This window comes from Phyllostomus hastatus, unplaced genomic scaffold (assembly GCF_019186645.2).
Source record: "Phyllostomus hastatus isolate PE091 unplaced genomic scaffold, TTU_PhHast_1.1 phas_contig_196, whole genome shotgun sequence".
NCBI classification, from domain to species: Eukaryota; Metazoa; Chordata; class Mammalia; order Chiroptera; family Phyllostomidae; genus Phyllostomus; species Phyllostomus hastatus.
The window spans coordinates 37,689,508-37,715,179 of NW_025333709.1; the positions used below are offsets into that span (position 1 = coordinate 37,689,508).

Below are 25,672 nucleotides of genomic sequence, written 5' to 3' on the forward strand. Positions count from 1 at the left end.
ATGGGAATTGACTAGATGGAAATGTGACCGGAACACTACAGCATATTCAAAGAGCCCCAGGCAGGAGGAAAAGGGTGCACTTGGGAAATACTGGCAACTTTGTATGGTTTAAGGGTAGAGTTAAAAGATGAAGAAGCGTTATAAACAAACTGGAGAAATAGACTTAGGAAGAGCTTTAGGTGCAGAGAAAAGGAGCCCAGCCTTTGGAAAACAGAGAAACCATTTAAGGATGTTAGTCTGGGGAGTAGCATATTCCAATTAATGGCACATCAGATGTGTCTGACACAGGGTGGAGAATGTCTGACAGGTTAACTTTAGAGAAAAATAAAGGACATTGATTTTTACTTTGTGGTGTTGTTGTTAAATCCATGTTGGTGTCATTGTGTGCTCTTTAAAAACCTGAAACCTAGATCACTTAAATATTGGGCAATAATATATATCATTTGTGTACATACATATGTGTGTGTGTGTATATATGTGATGTATATATATATATATACACACACATATATATGAGGGATATGTGTATGTATGTTTATATGTTTTTTGTATATATATATATATATATATATATATATATAAATTCTATGCTAAGTGATAGCTCTATTCAAAATTGTCCAAGTACAAAGATCTTGTGATAGTGTGTCATTGCTTGTTGTCTATGATCTGTGTGATTGAGACAATAAGCTGACAGATCTTTTCAGTGCATGTGGGATTATATAGTTTTACTGTGGTTCAGAAACTTTCTAAATTTGAGCATTAATTAAATAATATAGTTAACTGCAATAAATCTCTATTTTTACTTGATAGAACAAAATAAGACAAAGAAAAGCTAGAAATGCTTTGTTTGAAACAAAAACTATAGCTTATTATCAATGAGAAGTTCAGTGTCTCTGTCAAAAATCAGAATTTTTAAAATGGTCCGTTCAAGAGTACAAACCGGATAAAACATTATTTACATTAAAGGAGACAGAAAAAATACTGGCAGTTAACTTTTAACTCTTGCCTAACTACTTCATCAAGTAGTATGAAATTAAGAGAATTTTTCCATTAGCTGATAAATTTGCACAAAATACATGTTAGCAACACCACCACCAACACATGTTTTTTAGGGCTAATGATTAATATCAATAAAATAATATTTATTTAATATTTATTTATTTTATTAACTAATTTTGATATTAATAAATTTCCAGTTGTCATTAAATTTTCTTAATTGTGTGCACTTTTCTTTTTGAAACATTTAAACTTTTTTGAAGCATACAAATTTTTATATTCATATTTTTACTGTATGTAATTTTAAGAATTCAATTATACTTATTTCAAAATGTTATATTAAATTTTATATTTGAATTGTTAAGTACTTAGTGTCAGTACTTTACTTTATGAATTATGAATTTTTATTTTCCAAATATAGATATTGAAATGCCAGTATTGGCATTTTGCTGATATTGCTTTCATTAGCAAAAAAGGTTAAGTGCTATTTTCATCCATTGATGATGGTGAGCTGAGCAGATTATGGTGACTGGGGAGAGACCAAAATAAACGAATGAGGCAGATGCTGTCTATGGAAGAAGAGGAAAAAAGATATTCTGCTTCTTGTGTGAACTTTGAATAAGTATATTTATGAACATTATCATCCACATAGAGAGGGAACACAGAGAAAGAGGAGAAACGCTGAGAAAAGGGGAAGGAAACAGAAGAACAAACAAGAAGACAAGTAACAAATAGCATCATTTAGAAAATGCTACCATTTCAATGAATCACTGTACAGGAAATTCACGCCCACTTCCCCCTGCCATCTCTGTACTGGTTTTGGAAGTTTTAGATACATCAAATACACTGTGAAGGATTTGGCATTTCTGGGATAGCCCAGTCAAGTTGAGGACACATTAAAGAAAGACAATGAATAACAAACATCAGGAAGCTCACTACAAGCCTTTCAGTTCCTTAAACCTGAGCTACTTTGAATCTGGCTGGAGTCAATTCCCTTAAGACTTCCTGCCAGTCTGTGAGGTTAGAAGTGCTACAGTAGTTTCTAATGTTATAGTGAGGAATGCAGCGAATGTATGTGTGTACTTTTACATTCTTATGATGAGAATATGAATATATATATTTTTCCAGGAAGATGATTTACTACAGTGATTACATCCATAGTATGGGTAGGACATTCCTTTGGATACATTTTTGGTTTAATAACCTATGCTATCTCATCAAGGTGCATAACTACTTTTATGTAGAACCTGAAATACATGTTCCCCTTTTTAAAATAATCTTGGGAAATAATTTGTGGACATAACTAATTGGAAACTACTTATATTTTACATTAGTAAATGTCAAGTTTGAAAGTTTTGATAACATGGGTAAGCTCTAAAAAGCATCAGGGTAGATCCATCAAGCTACTTTAATTTGTGTTAAGGATACTATAACTGCATTTTACTTTTCAGTTCATGAGCCCTTTAATTTCTGATTTTTTTTGCCTCTCCCCATTTGCTGCACCTTTAGATACTCACGCTACACTTAATGTGAAAGAATACTGTGCCCTGGCAGGTGTGGCTCAGTGAATTGAGTACTGGCCTGTGAACTAAAGGGTCACTGGTTTGATTCCCAGTCAGGGCACTTGCCTGGATTACAGGCCAGGTCCCCAATAGGGGGTGCATGAGACACAACCACATATTGATGTTTCTCTTCCTCTCTTTCTCCTTCCCTTCCCCTCTCTCTAAAAATCAGTAACTAAAATCTTTAAAAAAGAGAATATTGCTTTCCCCCTTTCTATACCAAGTTTGAAAATTCTAGGGAAAGCGCTTTAAATTATAATCCTGTAATTGTATACAAGGGAAGAAACATTAAGAAGCTTCCTGCAGAGCCAAATTGTGGTGTAATTTGTTTTCTGTGATTTGAGAAGAACTGTAAACAAACCTATGGTAGGTATGGGTTAAATGGCTTTCCCGGTACTTAAGCACCACTCTGAGACCTTGGAATTGGCTTCTTTTTCCCATGTTTAAGACACTGAACTGTCAAATAAAAATGGTGTCTAAAGTATTAGGACATTTTGAGGTCCTACTATGAACAAGCAATGTAGGAATTTTCTTTTGAATTTTATTCCAGGAATTTCTACTACAGGACCACTTGGCATGGGAAGCACCACCACCAGTACCACCCTTCGGACCACAACTTGGAGCTCAGGCAGGAGTACCACCCCGTCGATGTCAGGAAGAAGAAACCGGAGCACCAGCACCCCATCTCCAGCTGTTGAAGTGCTTGAAGACATTATCACACACCTTCCATCAGCATCATCCCAAATTCCAGCTCAGGAAGAGAGCTGTGAGGCTGTGGAAGCCCGAGAAATCATGTGGTTTAAGACCCGCCAAGGACAGATGGCAAAGCAGCCATGTCCTGCAGGAACTATAGGTATGTCTGTCCTACAGAGCTAAGCTAAAGGTGTGTTGTTACTTTGGCTTGCTCTTCTAACATTTTTTTCTTTTCTTTCTTTTTTCTTATCTTTTCTTTTCCTTCCTTCCTTCCTTCCTTCTTTTTTTTTGTTATTTCACATTTGCTTCAATTTTGGACTCATCTAAATGTCAATTTAAAGCAGTGTATTTTCAGAATTTGAAAATGCATTCTAAGGAGGCAACAGGTGAGAATTTGATGGGAACACATTGAGATCAGCACTTTCCACCCATGGTGTGTGGTCTCTGGTTGGAATTACACTTAGGTTGTGGATGTCCAGGCTACTCCAGGGAGACAACTCTTCTCTGCAACAGTTAAAGAGAAAGCTCTGGAATTCTGTGGGCTAGGCTGTTAACGGCCTCAAATATCAATTGCAAAAAGTGAAGTTGAGCACCTGCCTGTTAGAAGACAAACACTGACACTACCTAATTTTTAACAATAGATGTTTAACTATTCTTTTTACCAGTCATTTAGCTGTCCTTGAATAGTTGAAAGTTCTTAACATTGTTAGATTTCATGCAGGTAGAAATCAGAGTCCTGCTTATTCAACATTCATTACAGAGAGAGCAATCCTGCATTTTCTCCAAGGAATATTTAAGAACTAACTAGCTCTTCACTCCTTCTTTTTCACTGATATGATTCGTAATATCCTCAATTGGTAATCATATTTTACGTACACTTTTTAAACCAGAAATAGTCTGATTGTCTTATTGTCACATGCATTGATCCTCAAGGAACTTTTCTTAGTACAGTGAATAAAATTTTCATTATTCCATGTATGTAAGTAAAACAGATACACAATACATGTCACTAGAGTAGCATTCTTAGAGGCTGTATCTTTGAGTGTTTTTGATTTGGTTACTTTAAAGAAGCAGGCCTCTCTTAGAGAAGTTCCAAAGTGGATATTTCATTCTGAATCCCATCGTATATGAACTGGTGGGAAGCACAGAGGTATACTGGCTTTTACAAAGGTGCATGTTTATAGTTTTTTCAGCTGAGTAATTAAAACTATTCAGAAATCTACCTTTCCTTTATGAAGGGAGGCCATGTTTAGTTATAAAGTTTTCTGTGGTAACAGAATCAGGAAATGGTTAGAAACCTTTGCCCTGGCTGGCGTAGCTCAGTGGATTGAGCACAGGCTGTGAACCAAAGCATCGCAGGTTCGATTCCCAGTCAGGGCACATGCTTGGGTTGCAGGCCATGGCCCCCAGCAACCGCACATTGATGTTTGTCTCTCTCTCTCTTTCTCCCTCCCTTCTCTCTCTAAAAATAAATAAATAAAATCTTAAAAAAAAAAAGAAACCTTCACTCTCTGCGCTGTCCCCTTAGTCCTGGGCCTCAGTTCCTTCCTCATTGATGTTAGAGCTCCCTACTTCTGATGTTTGTTGTCAAAGTTAGTGAAGCAACTTTATTTGAAAGCACTTTGCCCTCAGAAATAAGTGACTATTTTTTGGTGAAAACTGCGAAAGAGATTTAAAGGAAGCCTTCAGAGGCCTCCACCCCCACAAGAATGTTCATAAATAGGGCCTTACTTTTGCCTTTCCCGGTCCCTTCTGCTGTGCTGTTGTTCAGGCCCAGACTGCTTCCCACTGGAACCACTGCCATAGCTTCCCACAGCCTCCACATCGCTCCCTCAAATCCTCCTCCATGAGGCCACCACAGTTGTTTCTGTTGATGAGCTTATTTCTCTCATCTGCTTCATGATCTTCATTGATTTCCCAGCACATACAGAAGATGGACAAGGGAGTTTATGATCTGGCTTTGCCTGCCTTTTCAGCTCCATTAAACTCTCCTATCTGGTAGACCTCAGTTGGAAATGCTTGAAGTTGCCCAAACACAACATGTTTTTCCTCCACAACAAATGCTCTTTTCCACATTATTTTCCTGAAAAACCTGCAGACTGCTATAAAACTCACTTGCCTCTGAAAACTCAAGCAAGAAGCCCATGAAGACAGGCGCCATAGCCATCTAGTTCATTCAGTGATTCCCCGTATCCAGCATAGTTGCCGGCGAGTGCTTTAAAAATATTGAGGGTTTTTGTTTGTTGTATTACATTCTCCACAGCCAGTTGCTATGCATGGTGTTAAAATAGACATTATCTCAGTTTAATGATCTCATTTTTACCTTTGCTCATATTAAAGCATAGCATGGACAGAAAGGCCTTGCAAGAAAAATGGTTTGAATATCTAAAGACCTATTTCTCTCATTATTTTAGGAGTATCAACTTATCTGTGCCTGGCTCCTGACGGAATCTGGGACCCCCAAGGACCAGATCTGAGCAACTGTTCTTCTCCCTGGGTCAACCATATCACACAGAAGGTAAGTCATGCGACTGACTAAAGAGGTTTGCTAAACCTGAGACCTGTGTTGTTGATCCTCACGGCTGCAAACAAAATAGTCAAGATTTTTTTTAACATGTAAAAATTCTCTCATTTTAATTTCATTTATGATTTAATGACAACCTATGATAAACTAATTCTGGAATTTTGTTGTTTTTAAAGAATAAATTTGTGAACTTTATCTAAGCCAGGCAGTATTAATCATAATAATTTTATTATTAATAAAATTTCTGTGGTATTGTGAATTACAGATATTAAAAAAGTCCAAGAGATACTATAAATCAAGCATGCAAAAGCTTCTAGCGCACATACATGAAGATGTCCCTGTGGAAATAATAATTACAATGAAAATGTCTACCTTTGGAATTTAAGCCATTTGATAAATGTCCTGTAACCTAATCATTTATCAGTGTTAAAAGTATACACGTGTGTGACAGAATTTTGCAGACTCAAATTTGCAGGGCTTATTTGGTTGCAATATGTTGAACATTTTTATTATTAATGCACTGTGGGGTTTCGAATTGATTTCATTACAAACAGAGACCAGATGTGCATTTATGCCAAAAGGGCTGTGGGATGAATCTTTATTATAGCAATTTGTGTGGATTTATTCACTCCCAAAATGGAGAGTCCTTCTATGGCACATTAGCTATGCTACGGAATTTCTGAAAGAGACTTTTCCTGAGAAATATTACAAATGATGGCCTTACTAAAAGCCTGTCTGTGCCATTTGCTCTTTCCTCTATTTGTTTTTAACTAGGCTGATCCTCAATAATATACTGTATAATAATCCATAAATATCTACCCAGTAGATCATTTAGCAGATGAGTCGTAACTATCTATTTACCCTAAATCATGGAAGAACAGTGGTTATATTAACTCTAGTTACCCTCTTACATATGCATCTCCATACTTGTTGCTATTCATAATGATCTTCTCCAATTTCAGCACTGTTCCTGCCACAGTTTTTATGTCCTTTGGTTTTTATTACAATGTAGCTCAGACCCCAAGGCAAATAACTCTTGCTAGATGTGATCAGATTAAGAGATCAGTAGCCTATCTCCTTACATTGCTGTCTTTTAAGAAATACTCCCTACATACTTAGCCCAGGGGTTAATATTAATTCAGTAATAATTCACCTAGAACACTGAGTGGTTTTCATGACAATTCCTGAATATGGTTGGGCTATTACTGCAGAAATTACTGGGCGACTTTAATGATGCTTAATTCTTTTCTTTCCTCTGCAGACCTGCTAATCTTATGACAAAAGAGATAATTCCTTGCAAAGACCAGACAGCTGTTGTTGTCCATTTGATTTATGGATGGGGTGCTTTTGTTTTCTAACAAATATGTTCCATTCTTCCCAGGCATTTCTGTTTAATCCTGTAGAACAACAAAATTATGCTCTTATAATTTTATTAAGGTTCTAGAATTTAAGCAATTGGAATTTATAATAATACCTTAGCTTGATTACTTACATTTACAAAATCTTCAAAAGTATAACAGCAGGCTTTAGAGCACAGCAGACTGGCTTATGTAACCAACCCAAGGTCGGTGTTGGAGCTTGTGTCTTAGTTGGGTCTGCCTTTATCAAGACTTCATGTGTAGCCTCCACACTGGCTAATTGGGAATAGATTTTTATTGCCTTTGTATCACATACTCACTGACCTAGTGTCTTTCACTTCTTCCCACCCTCTTACCTGGTGTGTCCCTCATACCACTATATATGTATGCTACTCGTTGGATATAAATGGCATTTGCACAGGTTTCTTTTCAAGAGAGAGTTAGTATGCAGTGTTCACAAAATTATTTGTCTGCATTTTCTCTCCCTCTTCCCCAAAGCATCCTCCTCCAAATCCATACATTTGCTCATTTCTTCCCTTGGTGCCAGAGCCCCAACAACAAGCAATGGAACATTGGAAGAGGGTTGTTTATAGTGGAATTCAAGGAGCGAAGCTGAATTGCAAGAGACGGATCAGGAACCCAGAACTAGTAATAGGAGTAAAGTTATTCCCAAACTCAGGCCTGTGGCTGCTGGATCCAAGGAATGTCTAGAAATGGAAAGCAGGGTGTCCTTGAGAGGGAAGATGTTGTATAGACAAGAGAGAGAGGCTAGCCTGAAGAAACATTTCCGAAACAGATCTAGGAGAGCAAATCCCTGACCTCACTTTCCCCCTTCCTCATTCACCTTCCCAGCCTCCCCACTGGCCAAACCCAAAGGGAAGCCAGAGAAGAGTGACACTCTTAATATTAATTATATGTGAGTCCAACCTGCTAAAGCAGAGAACCTGATGGAGGAGGATAGAAAATGACCTTGAACTAGCAAGGGGAAAATACCCAGTGTGTCTCAGTTTTTAGCTCCTGTTCTCATACCCTGCCTCTCTTTCCATCCCCATCTCTTCCCTTTCTCTCTTCATTCACCCAACTTCCCTCCTTCCTTTCCCTTGCCCCATCCCCTGTCCTCTGCTCTGGCCTTCCCTACCCTTTTCTTTAATGGATTGTTTAATGACATGTTGGAAAATTAAAGTGAAATAGGAATCTTCAAAGAGTTACTCTTCCCCTGCTTCCTCCACTGTAGTTCTATGAAGTTCTATGTAGTTCTTTTAAAGTAAAGGAATGCTTTTTACCCCCATGAAAGCTCAGATGAAAAAAGAAAGGAGGGACATTCTCTTCTTGAAACAGTGTATTCAGTTTCCACGCTGCAAGGGATTGTGGGTGAATGTACCCTGGAGTGTGAGGCTCCTCCTTTGGCTTCATAGTGCTTCTGAGGACTTTAAAGGAAAGAATAGTTCTGGGTCACGGTCTGCATCTACACTATGGGAAGATCACTAATTTCATTATCAGTAATGTTTTCTCTTATTTGTCAGGCATTATAGACAGGAAGTATACACAAATAAATGGACCAGGATGCTTACTTTAGTGGGGAAGAGCAAACTTTATATTTTCATTTTTGCTAAGAAATGAGTTATGATTTTCCCCCTGTAGTCAAGCCAGGAGGGAGAAAACAGGCAAAGAATCTTGATGGCTTCTGACTCACAAATGAATTCAGACCACTTTTATAGTGATGGCATTATAAATTAAATTTCATGTGGTAATAGAGAGTAGATTACATTTTAGTAGAGAAAAATGTAAGCCTTTAAAATCAGAATATCGTGAAGAAATTTATTGTAAACAAACTAGCCAGAATATTTTCAGAGTGATGAAATTAAATTAAAAGCATAGTTTATACAGAAAGGGAAAGGCAAAAATTTTGCACAAAGGGAACTTTACCTCAGCCACAATAGAGGTGGAAGGGGAGGGAGAGAGAGGGAGAAAAGCTGGTAGGGGGCTGGATAGGAAGATGGTAGGATAAACAGAAGGAAAGGCAGGTAAAAATAAATGGGTGGATGGAAAGATAGCCAAATCTTCTTATTAATGTTTACAAATATTTTTGAGTTTTAATTGAAAGCCAACAAATTAACCCAGAGTTCTGTCTTCTCAAACATATGTGGCAAAATATCCTATTTTGTTATCTTTCTTAATGACTGTTTACTAAAATTATGGTCTCCAGCTCCAGCTTGATCTCTTGCTTAGAGTCATATTTTCAAAAAAGGTTTATATTTTCTGGTTTGCACACCTTTAAAGAGTTCATTGCATTTTACAATCTCTCCACTCTTTTTCAATTTAAAATTCTGTGAGATTATAGTTTTGAATAGCTTCCATATTTATTTGCATGTAAAGTGAGGTGTGCTTCCTACTTCATTATCTGGTCCAACTATTGTATGGAAAAGAAATGCCTGCATTGTCACTGGGAAATAGTCTTTCTATGTCTAGCAAACTAAACTGTCTCTTGTGTGTACACAAGACATTGACACTTCTGAGGGAAGTAGGGTTCTTCCTGCAATTTTAAAAGAAAGATGTGTAGACCTAGAAAATATCATTGCTATTTTACAATGTAAAGTAAGCCAGTTTCTTGCGCTGGAAGACTAGGTTCAATCCTGTTACCTAGATTTTAATTCCTCCATTCATTTTCAATATAATATGAATGTAAATTGCTTCTTAATGTTATCAGCACTTGGCGGGGTTTTCAAGACTTTAGACTTGTTTTAACCTTCTTTCAGATGTAAGAAAGAAGCATTTAATTGTTTACATATCTGTGTCTCAGATTTATAGCAAAAAAGGTAGATCTTTCAGTGAAATAGTACCATATACTTAAACACTAAGAGTAAATCCTTCATGAATTGTTTTGAAACCACATTAATGTCGGATGTAATAAACCTCATCAAGTGTCAAGCTTATTTCAAAGAAAATTGTTTTTTATGTTTGTCTAAAGTTGAAATGTAAATAAGCTGAAATATCCATCTCTGTCATAATTATATTCATCGAGTAAAGCTGCAGGGTTTCCCCCTCCCCTGTTTGAGTCCTACCTACAATCCCACGATTTCAATGTAAGCATTAATTTACTAACCCTCAGAAAACTCATGCAATTTCTCAGTGTGCATGTGCTTGTTTCTCAGAAATAATTTTAGTAGAATTTGGTAAAAGAAATAATAGAGATAGACATTTTAACAAGATCTGTTAGCTAGGAAATGTAAGATAACTATTTTGATCTTGCCTTTGCATAGAAGACTTGAGGCAGATTAAAAATACGTGTATATCTTTTATTGGAAATAAGATAATTGCCCATGATAACAATGGGGATAAAAAGGAATTGCACCATCTCAGAAAGACAGTAGAGTAGCCTCCGGATGCCAGTGGACAGAATATGGCCAGTAAAGGCTTGGTCTGGAAAGGCAGCCTTTTAACTGAAACGTGAACGTTGAGGTCTTAGTGGCTGTGTGAGAATCCAGTTAAGGGCACACCATTGACTCATGGAAACAAGAAGCCTGGGCCTGGCTCTTGGTGCCTTCTGTCCTTTCCTATTCCATAACAGATAGTAAGCCTGTCCATGAACTTGTGAGTCTCTCCCTATCAGGCCCCTTTTTGCTGCTACCACCCTGATCCACAGCAGCTCCTGTCACTCTGTCCTTGCAGCAGGCCTCCTTTCATTCACTCCCTGAACCCTCTCACTCAGTGATTTTCAACCTTTTCGTGTCCTGACACACATCAATTACTACAATTCTGCAACTCACCAAAACATGTACTCTATTTTCTGCCAGCCTGACAAAAAGTAGTAGGTACAAACTTGGTTCATTCACACTGGACAGCTATTGTTGTGTTAGCTGTTGTCAGTTTTTTATTTGACCATCTAAGGGAAAAGAGGTCAGTGACTCTGACTAAATAGTCAAGTATTGCATGTTTAGAAATCTCTGTGGCACACCAGCGTGCCACAGCAAGCTGGTTGAAAATCACTGCTCTAACTCTTTCTCCGGAGTTTTATTTCAAATGCCAATCTGACTAGACCACTCCTAGTCAGACACTTTAGTACTTTACCTGGCTCTTGGCACGGTTCTCAAAATATTTATAGTGACTTAAGGGGGCTCTTTAATCCTCTCCTTGCTCAGCTCCCCAGCTACTTAAAGCTGTTACAGTGCCCCCTACAAAAGATGTTCTCTCTACCTGGAGACACCCACCCTCATCCCAAACCAATGTCTTCTTTCCTTAGAGAGGCATTTTTTAAATTATTCCCTGCATTCATACACCAGGTTAAAATGCCCTTAAATTGGTATTCTGTATTGCACTACATAAAATTGAAATTAAGTACTTCTGCAGTCAATTTATTACCAGCACTTTCCCACACTGGTGTGTAAGCTCCTTATGTTATTGGGAACCATTTTGTATCCTATTAGAAATTATGGATAGCACAATTCTATTAGAAATTCAATTTTGGTTAAAAAGCAAATGAACATATAGACAAAATAAATAATTGTTGAAATTAAAGGTAGAAAAAGAGATATTCATACTATGTTTTGAAAAACTGGATATAATATATATTTACTACATATAACTGATGCTATGTAGATATCAATATGGAATTCTGAAGGTAAAAATAAATGTATTTTTTCCAAACCATGTTTTTGGTTTGGGAAAGCCTGTCTTCCCAAACCATGGTTATTCCAGAGCTTACTTTTTATACAGCTTCTTCCTGGCTTCCTCTCCACTGGCCCAGAACAGTATTCCATCTTACTTGGTTACCTTCAGTTTCCTCTAAGGCTTCACTGGTTTTTCCCTGCTGTTGCCTTCCCTCCCCATTTCTAGGGGTGTTTTACCCCTGTGCTATATTTCCATAATACCTCATATACATTCCTGTTATTAAAAATTGCATTATTGGATTAATATTATGTCTTTACCCTCTTCATGCTCTACCCCAACTCCAACTGGCAGAGTGTGAGCTTCCCGAGTACAAAAGCTGTATAACATTTGCTTTTCTTTACTCAAGGAATAACAAGTGCCCAAATGATTACTGAGTGAATGAAAGATTTTACCATGACTTCTTCAGTTATAAGAGAAAAATGGGATCCAAATAAATAGTTACATGATTTTTATTTTACTTTAAAACGTGCTTCTCATATTTTTATTATAAACATTTTTATAACTAATTTATACCTTAGGGATATGTTTTACAACTTTCTTGTTGGTGCATATTGAATTTAAGAGTTCTTTTGCAAAGTTAATTACATTTATTACTCATAAAGGAATACTTCTTGGGTGCTAACATGCAGCTATGATTTTTCAGATAATGAACTAGTAATTTTCATATTTGACCCACTGTTTTTATCTGCTATTGATACATATAGTCAGCATTGCCATCTTTTATGTTGAGAACAATTATATTTTAACTTATTAGTCATCCACATTTTCCAATTTTTCCTCACTGTATGTATAAAAAAGTTTAAAGTGTTGCATAAAGGAATTACATAGACCTTATTTTCCAGCTTATCATGTTCCACCTGATATTGTAATAATTAATAATAAAAACTATGTACATCTAAATAAGAAAAAAATGAAACTAGATTATGAAAATACCAGTGCTATTATTTCCTTTTTTTCTCTGCTTGATAAATAATTTGCTTTTCATAATGTTCCCTGATAGATGTGATGAAAGTCAGTGCATTATTATGTGGTAAACAACAGAAGAAAACAATGTAATAATAAGAAGAAGAACAACATCAATGATAATAAAACAACTACACAAGACCACAATGAATAACAAAATAAAACAATAGTAATTCTATGAAAACATTAAACTTATTTTTATATATGTTACATAAAATATAACAAATACATTAAATTGATGATTGCTCTACATGGGCTATGCAAATATACAGGAGTGGTTTCTGAGGGAGATACACATTTCCACAAATCCTTGCCAACCCTTAATATTATTAAATGTTTTAATGTTTTGAATGAGATTGTTCTATACACTTGAGGATCTGGTGATTAACAATTTTGATATTCAAATCATTCCAATTTATTCATTTGTTTAATGTTCAATCCTGCTAGAAACATTCATTGAACATCCCTGAGTAGATAGTGATGACCTACTTGAGGAAGAGTGTTAGTTGTGGTCTTTAGAGCTTTCAGAATACCCATTAGTGAGACTGCATTGAAAAGAGAGGACTTTTCTTTTTGTGACCCTAAGTTCTATATTGCACTATACTTAATAAAAGAAAAATAATTGCTAAATACTGACAATAATATGTTTAAGTTATAATGGGGCAAGGTATTTCTATGTTCTTATTATCTAGAGCCATTAGATTTCTTCACATGATTATGGGATTAACCTTTATCTCTTTGAACATCTTTGGAATTTTGGCATTTGATATATTCTTGTAAAATGTACTTGAAAAATCAGCATACAGTTTCAGAAAATGAAAAATGCTAGAAACAGCAATAGTTTGCTACCTAGTGCATTAGGAGCAAAATATCTATTCAGTAGGTAAGAAGATGAAGACCACTTTGAAAAGCAGAGATTTTATTTAGAATAAAATTTTCACAGAGCTTAGCAAGCTGTGTGTACTCATTGTATACTAAGTGCTGAATTAGGCACAATGGAAAATTTGTACTTGCCTCTGAGAACTAAGAATACAGTTGGGGATTCATAATGCAACCTCATCAACATCCAATTTAGAAACTTAGAAAAATCATAGGGCAAATAGACTTAGCCACCCAAATGGATAATTAAGGTATGAACAAGTTTTTGAAGTTAGATTCCTCAGGAGGAGCTTCATAAAGACATGAATTTCAAATCAGGTGCTGTAGAGAAAAATGAATTAACAGGAAAACTCAGAGAATGTATTCCAGGTGAAGATGGAGTTTCATAACTATTTCTTGGCTCAATGATTATACTTATATGCAAAACAGTTATCCACAGAGACCAATAAAATTACTTAAGATGGTTTTCCTTCTTACTCTGTCTTCAAAATTGCAGTTGAAATCTGGAGAGACAGCTGCCAACATTGCTAGAGAGCTGGCTGAACAAACAAGGAATCATCTGAATGCTGGAGACATCACCTACTCCGTCCGTGCCATGGATCAGCTGGTAGGCCTCCTGGATGTCCAACTCCGGAACTTGACCCCAGGTGGAAAAGACAGTGCTGCACGCAGCTTGAACAAGGTAAAGACCTTAGTGATATAGAACTTCAAAGTTGTAGTCAAGTCAGTGAGACTTGCTTGGTTAATTTCTTTTTCAAATAACATCAGATCATTCTAAAGAGCACTGCTAGTTACCTAGTCAGTTTGTTTCACTATCTCATTATAATTATGACTCTATTTAATCCACCCAAATGATAATCTCTCAAAACATATATGTTTTGAATTTACACTTCTATTTTTTTATACTATTTACTCTGTTCTGTGTGCTAAATTCTGGCAGGAATAAATATAATCTATTTTGTTTCTATTTTTTCCTTTCAAACTTTTATATTAAAATGATTAATAAAAAATAAATGTCTAATCAATAAGTATAAATTTAGAAAATAGAAACAATGAAAAAGGATATTAGCAATTCATTCTAGGTATTTTTTAAATGAAATAATTTAATCTAATTAATATAGTATTTAAAAACTCCCTGGGCAGGTGACTAGGTTTTAATTTTTATATCCTTTTGATATTTAAATTGCTAAGATTTTACATCACTACAATAAAACTTAAAAGGTTTAATGTATTTCAGGAAATGTGATGGTAAATAATTCATTTTTTAAATTTTAGAAAGCATACATTTTATATATTTTATTTATATTTATACATGCAAATGTATACATTATACACACATATAAGCATTTTATATATATATTGTATATAACCTATATACTATATAAGCACCTTATTTACATAAATATATACAATGTATTTTATACATTTATAATGAATATAATTTATATAACAACATATCACATGGTGAATCAACTTCATGGTAAAACTATATTAGAATTCCTACCAGCAAATGACTTGTGTTCTCTGAAAAGTATTTGTGTGGTAGAGATGATCAGTTATTAAAACTGTATTTTAAAGCCTTGAATATCATGATAATCTTACTACTTAAACAGTAAGAATTTGGCACTGACAATGTCCTTCCTGGAATTCACTAAATGAACATTTCCTTTTAAAATGAAAAATGACTTTGCAGCATGGTATATGTGTGTGTATATATACATATTTCTTTTGTGCGTTATTAAACTAAGGGTCTCACTCATTAAGATGGAAGAAATTTTTTGAATAGTGATGATATGACATAAGAAAGTCTGATTTTTATCTGGCAAGTTTTTGTTGCAATTTCATCCTCAGAAAACATACTCAGTTTTATCTTTTAGATAAAATTATTTTTTTGAAGAGCATAAAGGAGTTATTTTTGTCAGTTAAATCCATGATAAAATCAACCAAGCTCTTGGTAGAATATAATCTACTGTTGCCTAAGTAATCTTGGCATGCTGTGATTTTAATGTGTTATTATGCAGGCTGACTAGATGCTATTAATGAATATTGCTGCCAGCTATTGTTATCATAATGTACTGCGAGTAGTAATTTCTATTAATGTTACATATCCATAACATTACTTGTTATAGCAATACTTTGTATCTTTATTTAAAAGTAGTGCTGATGTCTGAAAATATCAGGTAAAGCTGGCAATTAATGTCACATTCTAACTGGCTACAGCTAATCAGCTTGCCTTCTCTGAATATCAAATAACTACATAATGGGCAAATTTCCATTTGTGAAGCTTTTTAATGCTCTCTTTTTTTTCCCATTTGGCTCTTTCAATTGTTTATATAATGTGGTTTGTCATATGTTAATTTGCATGGTGAGGTAAAGAGATGGGAGGGCAAAGGTTATTCACCTGCTTGCTGGCTTGTTCTCATTTCCTGTGGTTTGCACTGTTCCCTGAAACAGTTATAACCCATCATATTTGCAAAGTCAACTCCGTACAAATCAATCGTGCTCCATGTTGAAATTCTGGAGGGTTTAGAGTCCTGCAAAACTCAAGATGCGAGTCAATGATCCAAATGACAGCGATGGTAATTGATTTGCACTCATTCCTCGCTCGATTCTTTAGAGGAGTAACAGCTCCGTGCCCATTGAAGAATGCAGACACTAAAGTTAGGAGAGTGTTAGCCACACAAAAGGCAGTGACTGCTTCTCAAAACTGAGTAATTTTCTCCTTCAACAATCAAGGCTATGGAAGGGGAAATAATAGGAAAAAGTAGGAAACCCACAATCTAATTTACATAATTTGGGGTCATTTATTTAAATAGTGCAAATAAGCTTATTCATCTTTTTTATCATTGGGAAAAATGTTTGGGACTGGACATGACTTACTGTTAATCTTTGCTCAGTAAAACATCATTGCGTATGCAAATAAATAAATGAAAACAGGCTTCTTATTCCCCAGAAGTTTCTAAAATGTATATTTTTTTATTTGGCCAAAACTGTCAAAAGAAATTATTTAAGAAATAAAAGCAATGGTAAATCAGGATATTGTTTACAGTCTTTTAGTCAGAAGTTGCTTATCTCTTGGTATTTGTCCCTTAGAATCAAATAGTCATAGTGAATGGGCACTTCTATTTTTCTGATAAACAGAATTTTTTGTATGTTTGAACACATAGTTTGTGGTTGCATACTAACCATCTATATAATATGTAAACCACAAACAACATCGTATCTTTGAAAAGTGGGTTCCAAATTTTTTTCATAAGTTACTTAACTTCATATGTCTTCATTTGTGGCCCATGAATTAACAACTAACATGGTGGGAAATGGATCATTTCAAATGAATGAAGTATATTGATTTTTACTAATTTCTACTAAGTTTATTCCAAGATTTCTTTCCATCATTAACAGCTTCACACCATCAAGTTTTCACTTGGGTTGTTCGGAAAGTGTGTTGGCCACTATTTTTCAAGCCAGGGCTTACATTTTGCTGCTGCTTAGCTCTCATTCTCTTCTGGAGAGTAGTACACAACAAAATACGGTGTTTTGTGTAGATGTGTTCTTTTATTTTTCTTGTTCCTTCTGTCACTAACTTGTTTTTTCTATTCTGTGTTTAATCTGCTGTCTTAATGGATTCAGCTTCAGAAAAGAGAGCGCTCTTGCAGAGCCTATGTCCAGGTACTTTCCAAGTTTTTATAAATGTGTTAAGTTGTTGAATTGTCTTTGCTGGTGATAGCACGTATGGGCATCTGAAAGAAAAAAAAAATGATAGTAAACACTGTGAACTAAAGAAATTTCAGGGAGGGTACCAAGGGTGGGAATGGAGAAATCATATGAAAGGGTATGTGCTGGAAAGATGTGGCAATGCCAATGCTCCATCACACAAGAGACCCAAAGACTAAGAAGGAGGTGCAACTTGGGGCATGAGAAATGTGATCATCACTAAAAGGTGAGTTGGGTGTAATGTATTTGTCTCTGATTTCTTCATAGAGGTGTGTACAAAAACATTTCATTAATATATTGGGCCAGCTAACGTTTGAGTAGCAAGTCATTCAGAATGACAGTCGGCCTCATGTAAGATAGGAATAGTCCAGGATACTTGCTATACCATGCTTCTATACCACAGTATTCAAGGTAGGCTGCAATTAATCCCAAAGTAAATGTAACTTTCCTCCAGTTAACATGGTGCAGTCTGTTTCTAAGCAAGATGAAAACCATTTCAATATTTATGAGTTATGTATGAAACAAAAAATCCCAGTAATAAGCTTTATAGTTCTTTTTACAAGGAAGGAAGGAAGGAATGCAGTGTAGGGGCGGGAAATTTTCCTTTCTTCCGTTCTAGGTTCTTTAGCTGGTCTAATAATAAAATTGATGTGAGACAGGTTAGCAGGAAAAAAAGAATTTTAACTATGTGTGGGAGCCCTGTGAAGACATGAGACTCGAAGGCAGTTGTGCAGTTGGGGTTCATATGCCATTCTGGGCTACAGAAGGGGATGGGGCCCGGGGCTTCAAAGGGGAGGAGAGAAACGCACAGCAGAATGAGAAGCACAGATGTTTGGTAAACAGATGTTGGCCCTGCCAAGCAGACAAATCTTTCAGATTAAAAATAATGACTTTTCTGGTAATAGCTCTTTTTCTGATGTAGGCCCCCTATCTAAATTCTCTTTGGTAGTTAAGAGAGAGGTAAAAATATCCCTGAGTCTGCTGGTCTTGATGACCTTCAGCTAAAAGTTATCCGCATGTCAAAGTGAACAGTTTGGGATGCTTTATGATTCTCCCCTTCATCAGGAAGGGAGGAAAAATATGAAACTGTGACTATAAACTTTATCCTTTATGTATATCATGTCATTTTTAAAGAGGAAGGCTAGTTGCCTATATAAAGAGAGATACCCTCAGAAACCAAAGTTGCTGGTTCTCAGATTGGCAGTACAGAAACTAAATCTGATGAGTATATTCACAAGAAAGGTGCTTTGTGAGTGAGTCATTTAAAAGGAAAAAAGTAATAATTTGAATATCAAACAGATGCTAGGAAGATAAATTTTTACATTTTACTTTATGAAATAGTGAATCTTTGTGTCAGAAACTGTTCAAGTTTATTTTTCTAAGGTTTAAGGAAAGAAAATTGCTTTGGGATACATATATATCTCTCCTCTCCTCTTAGTATGTGCACTAGAGTAATGAAAGTATTCTCCAGTAATGAAAGTATTCTCCAGCAATGAAAGCTGAAGATCATTTCTGAGCAATTTTAGAATTGTTTTTGATTGCAATCTGTGCTAACCCCTCAATGGGGCATTGGAGATAATTAGCCTTTCAGTATGTAAATCTATGAAATGCACGGTCATTCAAACACAAATCTCTGATGGAAAATTAATAGCACAGTTTATTCAGTGGCTGATTTCCCCGTGTTATAATTGCCTGGCTATAGGTAAATGTTTCCTTTCCTCTATTGACCAAACATCTTCAAAACACCATATACGCACAGAATACTGGTGAAGAGGAAATGCTCTGTTCATTAATACATGGCACTACTGTTAGTCTTAATTATGCTATGAGTTTCTAGAGTGAATAATACTTTAGTTTATTTGAATTTTAAAGACTTGTGTTCACTATTGTTTCCATGTTCAGAGCATGTGCTGAACTCTCTATAAAATAGGAATGAAATACATTAGAAGAACTTTGTGTATTAAATTTGAAAAAAAAGACACTTGGCTGGTGTGACTCAGTGGACTGAAGGTCACCCATTTGATTCCCAGTCAGGGCCCAGGTCCCCAGTGGTGGGTGCTCCAGAGGCAACCACACATTGATGTTTTTCTCCCTCTCTTTCTACCTCCCTTCTACTCTGTCTAATAAGTAAGTAAGTAAGTAAAGTGACATTTAAAAATTTCCATGAGGCCAGTGCAGCTAGAGCCAAATGAAGGAGAAGGTGGCAATGGGGCAAGAATCTCTGGGGGAGCAAGGGCCCAGATCTGATAGACCATTGCAAAGACTTTCCTTTTATTCAGAGGGATAGTGTAAACCACTGTAGGTTTCTGAGCAGAGAGATGACATGAACTGATAAATTGAGAAAGTGGAGGGTAGATTACAGCAGGAAAACTAAGGGCTGAAACAAGGTTATAATTTAGAAATAGTGAGTAGAGGCAGGCTCCTATATACAGAAAAGAGATTGACAGCCCTCAGGCAAGGAGGAGGGAGGTTATGGGGCTAGGTGGAAAAAGTGAAGAGATAAAGCTAAAAAAAAAAAAAGAAATCCCAAAACAAACAAACCTTAAAGGCCCACACAACAGTATGGTGATTATCAGAGGGAAAGCGGGGTAGGGGGAAGGTAGAAGAGGGGAATAGATGGTGATGGCAGGAGATTTGATTGGGTATTGTGAACACACAATACAATATACAGATGACGTATTATAGAACTATATACCTAAAACCTACATAATTTTATTAACCAATGTCACCCCAATAAATTCAATAAAAAAGGACAATAGAAATAATGGTCACTTGTAGTAGAAAATGAGTATGAGATGCTCAGATAATTATTCACATTCAGGACTTTTTTAAGTGGGAAAAACAGGATTTGCTAAGGGATTGTATGTAAAGTGTCAGAAGTTAAAATTACAGAAAGTGTTTTGCCTGAGCATCTTGAAGAATGAAGACACCATTTATTAAGATGATTTAAATTGTGACCTATTGGGTAGGTCACAAAAATTTATTTGGGGCATGTTAACTTTGAGGTTCCTACTAGGAACTTTGAGGTTCCACTGCATAGGTGTTAAGCATGCAGTTAGATATACAAGCTTGAAGTTCAGCTGAGATGTCAGACTTAAACTAATTTCATAATGTTTCAATTTAAGTGGCATTTACAACCCATGTTCTAGATAAATCCATCAAGGGAGTGAGCTTAGAGAGAGAAAAGGATCTGGGACTGAGCCCCAGGACACTGTCACATTAAGACATCAGGGAGAAGAAGAGAAACCAGTGATGGAGCAGCCTTAAGGAAGAAGGCAGGCCTAGAGAGGAAGGCATCCAAGAGTCCACTCAAGTTCAGGTTTCACAGAGAAGGAAATGATGTCAGGTGCTGCTGGATCTGCTCAGAAAGACTGATACAGCTTTTCAAGGGTAAAAATAAAGTCAATACTTGATTAAAAAATTCCAAGGTCCAGATATTCATTATTATTATTATAGGTATCATCTAAACATTTTTACCTATTTATTCCTTAATTTTTTGTCTTTAATCCAGACTTTCTGTGAACCAAAGTTGCTACTTGCACCTTTGACAATGTGCAAATTGAATTATGCCAGTTTTACTTGTGTGCTTTTGGTATATGAGACAAGAAGGATGCTAACCTCCATTTATACTGCTACGGAGAAATTAATGAGTATTTTCGAGTTCCTTGTTTGGTCACTTAATTGGCTGTGTGACAAAGAGCTCTGTGGTGCATGTCAAACAACTTTCGGAGTCCTCTAATGATTCGTGCTTTGCTTGACTTGTGATACTCTTCTGTGTGGCCTGTCAGGCTGGATATCCTTGTTAAAGTGGCTCGAATAAATTGGCTAGCGGTGTGCATAAATTGTAGTGTATTAACTACAGCAACAGGGAGTACTTTTAGCAGCTCTTTCAAGAGATTTCAATGTTTGCCCATAAGCATCAAAGCCAACCCAAACTTTCATTTAATATAATTAAAAGGACATCTGAAAGTAGTTTGAATCACAGCAGGTTCTTGAGGTTTGGTAACCCTTTGTTAAAACCATGTGAACTTAATATATTTCACAGCTTGATAAATCTGCACTTGATTTGTGTCAGTAAGAGAGAAAATACAAATCTGTACCCTGCATGTTTCTGGTGTCCTGAACCTATTGCTGAAAGACATTGAGATCAAAGAAAGTGACTTCTATCTACAAAACCAGAGGAGTTTTCTTTAGATTAAGAAGTCATAAGAATTCTCTTCCATAAATTGTAGTTATTAAATGCTTTTCTAAAGCAATCATTGACTCAAAAGTCCATAAAACCATATGTAATGTAAGCAGAGTAAATTATACAGGTATTATTTAAGAGTTTAGACAGGTCAGTTTATAAACGTAGTGATTCAAAAACCTCCAAAGGACAGTGACAGATGTTGATGATGGAAATCCTGCTTTGACATTGCAAGGAAAGTCATTCTGGGAATCTCTCAAAATCTCTGTAGTTAATGTGTCAGGCTAGCAGAGATGGCAGCTTTGCAAAGTCATTTATGACTGGCTCATCTATTTTACACATTTCCTTTACACAAGCAGAACACCCTGGCTGTCATTTTGTGTGCACTGGTTTCCCAAAGCTTCAGGAAGTAATTTAATGAGGATGAAAAAACAAAAGGCCTTCTGTTTTTAACTATAATGTTTTAATCAATAACAAAAGTATTTTCTCACTTATTTTACCAAATGGTATTCTATTGTTTTATAATCCCTGATCAAAGCCTGGGTCATTACTTAATTGTAAGATTGTTAATGTAAAGTCTACTCTAATGATCCTAGCTTTCTAAACATGAGTTTACCCTTAGGAAAAATTTAAATCCATAGAATGTAAGGAGATAGTTCTATGCAAATAGGAGAATACCCATCAATTTATTTTGCTATCACTTTAACAGTTTTATGATCACATAGCAAACCAGAAGGAAAAAGATATTTAAAGTAGTATTACAGATTTAAGATCCTACTTTCTGGAAGTATCATTAACTTTTCTGGTATAGGTCAGAAAAGAAATGGAAATTTTAAGGGGTAATTTGCAGCGAAGTAGTTGCCTGATGGCTTGGAACCAAACAAATGATATTTTAGTACCACTCCCAACAGAGTTATAATTTTGTTATTCTCCCTTATCGAATGTATGAATTTTGTACAGCTGGTAGTAACAGAAACGTAACTGTGGTAACTTAAACAAGCCAGGGCTTTATTCTCACATAAAAAAGAAATGCAGATATGACAGTCCAGGATTAGCATGAAAACTCCACATCAAAAAAGCAAGGTTTCATCTGTTTTTCTGCTCTATAATCTTTAGCACATGAGCTTCCATTCTCAATATGACAAGATAGCTACCGAGTTTCTAATCATCATTTCATGCTCATTTCTGAACAGGAAGAAGAAAGACAAGTAACCAAAGATTCATCTCTTGTACTGTAGAAGTCTCACCCAAATACTTTTGACCATATTGTGTGGGCTAGCCATTCTCAATAAACACTACATTAATTTTGCAGTGTCCAGTGACTCTAGACCTAAAGTAAGAGAGTTATTGGGTTGGCTAGCATTCTTAGGTGCAACCAGAAATACTTTGTATTCTTATCTAATGATAAACATTGATATCTTCATCTAGTTTTGACATAACCTACCATAGATTTATAACAATAGTATGGTTACATTTGAACCCTAACAACAAATTGTTATGTTGTTTTGATCTGTTAGTTATAGTCTGAGGGCAATCATTTTACTTAAAGAATAAAACAATTATTGCAAATTATTCTCAGATAGCATTTTTTTTTCAAGTAACTTTTTGAATTGCTAATATAGACACATGGTTTAAAATCCAGAAAGGGTTCTGGCTGGCATAGCTCCGTGGATTGAGTGCAGGCTGCGAACCAAAGCATTGTAGTTTCAATTCCCAGTCAGGGCACATGCCTAGGTTGCAGGCCACAGCCCCCAGCAACCGCACATTGATGTCTCTCTCTCTCTCTCTCTCTCTCTCTTTCTCCCTCCCTTCCCTCTCTGAAAATAAATAAATAAAATCTTTTAAAAAAATCCAGAAAGCAGGGAGTCTGCATTACTAACTCCGGGGCATGCCTCTGGCATTGTGATGTGTTTGTGTAGTTCCCACTTGGAGTGACATAGAGCAACGTTACATCTTACTTCTCTCCGTCATTCAGCTCTCCTTCAAAGCAGTCATTGTAACCGGCCTTTTATATATTCTACCAGAGAAAATTTTTAAAGTCATATTCATATATTTATAATGTTTCTTTATAAGTCTTCTCATACAGCCACAAAACAATATTGTTCTTCTTGCCTAGAGAAGAAGACTTTTGAATCAGCTTGTGGTAAATGAGGTACCTTTGTATTTCTGAAAAGAACAAACATGTAGAGCTGAGCACAAGGTAGACTTGCATCATGGTTTGTATCAACAAAACAACCTAACTCGTCATCAGTAGGGAACCAGGTGAATAAACTGCTATATCAAATAATGGAGTACTCCTGGGCCACAGGAAGAATGAGGTAGACTTTGGATTGAGTTAGAAAGATGAATGTCATATATTATGAAGTAAAAACAAACAAGCAAGCAAAAGCCAACAGATAGCAGCATTATTATAATGATCACATTTGTCTATATGTGTAAATATTTCCAAGTCTGGAGGGAACTACAATGAAATGTCAAAGTGATTCCTTTGGGGTGAGGTGAGGTTATTATTTCATAAACTTTCAGGTGGTAATTAACATATTTCTATATTTTGTAACTCTATTAGCATTCACTTTAATTTTTTTTACTAAAGACATTTTTTCAGTTTTAGATTTACAGAAATACTGACTGAATATTAGAGAAAATTCCCATATATTCCCCCTACAGATGCAGTTTCCTTAATTATTAAATTTATATTACTATTTATATTTAACATAATTTATTTTATTACAGTGTACATTTATTACAATTAATCAATATTGATATATCATAATTAACTAAAGTGCTTAGTTTATTCAAATTTCCTTAGTTTTTACTGTTTTTTTTCTGTTTTAGGATCCTTTCCAGGGTACCACATTACATTATATACATATGTACATACATACATACGTACACACATACTCATATACCTACATACATACATAATATTACAATCGCCATGTCTCTTTAGGCTCCTCTAATTATGACAGCTTTTTAGATTTTCCTATAGGAATGCCCTTTTAATTTCAGGGAAATATACTGTCCATTAAAAAATAATCTCTATACTTTAAGAAGCACATAGGAGTATTTATTGATTCACTCACATGTTCCAAGCACTGTTCCAGGTGCAACAATTCCAGGGTAAAGACAGAAGCAATCTCTACTCTTGTAGAGCTCACAACCTATTTCAGCAGACTGGAGTTTGGAAAGGAAATAAATAGTAAGTCAATCAAAATAATCATGGCAGAAATACTATGCAGAGAATGAAGAAAGCACCTAGCTGGTTACTTTAGATTGTGTTCATCTGGGAAGACATTCTAACAAGATGACAGTTAAGCTGAGTCCTGGCAGTATGAAATCAGCCATATGCCTATCAGGAGAGACAGCATTCCATGATCAGAGGTCACCCAGACCAAACAAGGTCATCTGAGGAGTGTTTGGAGAGTTCTGAAAATAGAAGGCCAATATCCTGAAGCAGTCAGTTGAAGGAGAACACAAGTGCAGGAAAACTATGGAAGGGAGTCAAGAAGGGAGTCTGAATACCATTAAAGAATTTAACTAAGGATGTGATGTTATATTTTTGCAAGATTATTTTGGTTGCAAAGTTAGTTTTATTCTAATGTCCATTCTTATAGCTTCAGCTATCACATTTATGTAGGTAATTCTCAAAACATATTGACTAGCTACACATTTAGAACTTCCATTAATACATTCTCTCTACTGCTGAATAGTGTTTCAAAAATGCAGATCTGATCATGACTTGACCCTGATCAAAGACTCTTCATTATTCTTTTTCTCTATTAAAACAAATTTCCTTTTTTGGACTACAATGTTTGAGAATTTGACTCTCTTTTTTTTTTTTTTTTTGCTGACTTCCCTTACATTTAACCAGTCCCTTCCATGGTATGTAGAATTCCCCTTGGATTCTATACTCCCAAATGACATAAGTACTTGCGATTCATTTCTTTATGCCTTTGTGGTCATAATACCTTGTGCTTAAATTACTTCTAGATTTATTCTCTTTTCTCATCCTTTCATTTCAGTAATTTTGACTTAATCTGTCAACACCCACTTCATATGTCAATTACTCTGAGCATTCATTGTCCCACTTAGTCTAGATAAATGCCCTCTTATGCGAATTTATAACACC

General features: G+C 35.6%; 1 protein-coding gene and 1 long non-coding RNA gene across 14 annotated transcripts in view; one reads left to right on the forward strand and one right to left on the reverse strand.

The window, feature by feature from the left end:
- The window catches only part of ADGRL3 (adhesion G protein-coupled receptor L3), a 761,150-nt gene that overhangs the window by 606,798 nt on the left and 128,680 nt on the right, over positions 1-25,672 (forward strand). For 9 of the 13 annotated variants that reach the window (XM_045834530.1, XM_045834518.1, XM_045834519.1 and 6 more), the window contains 4 exons: positions 3,109-3,411; positions 5,666-5,769; positions 14,140-14,325; positions 17,274-17,312. In XM_045834530.1, the coding sequence (XP_045690486.1) occupies positions 3,109-3,411; positions 5,666-5,769; positions 14,140-14,325; positions 17,274-17,312 (632 nt within the window). The remainder of the gene's footprint in view (positions 1-3,108; positions 3,412-5,665; positions 5,770-14,139; positions 14,326-17,273; positions 17,313-25,672) is intronic. The other 4 variants (XM_045834521.1, XM_045834523.1, XM_045834525.1 and 1 more) reach the window with 1 other exon arrangement.
- On the reverse strand, positions 17,329-24,873 carry LOC123815843. Its single transcript, XR_006785177.1, has 3 exons — positions 24,811-24,873; positions 24,627-24,717; positions 17,329-17,383 (listed from the first exon to the last, which is right to left on the reverse strand). It is a non-coding gene; the product is annotated as an uncharacterized LOC123815843 (long non-coding RNA).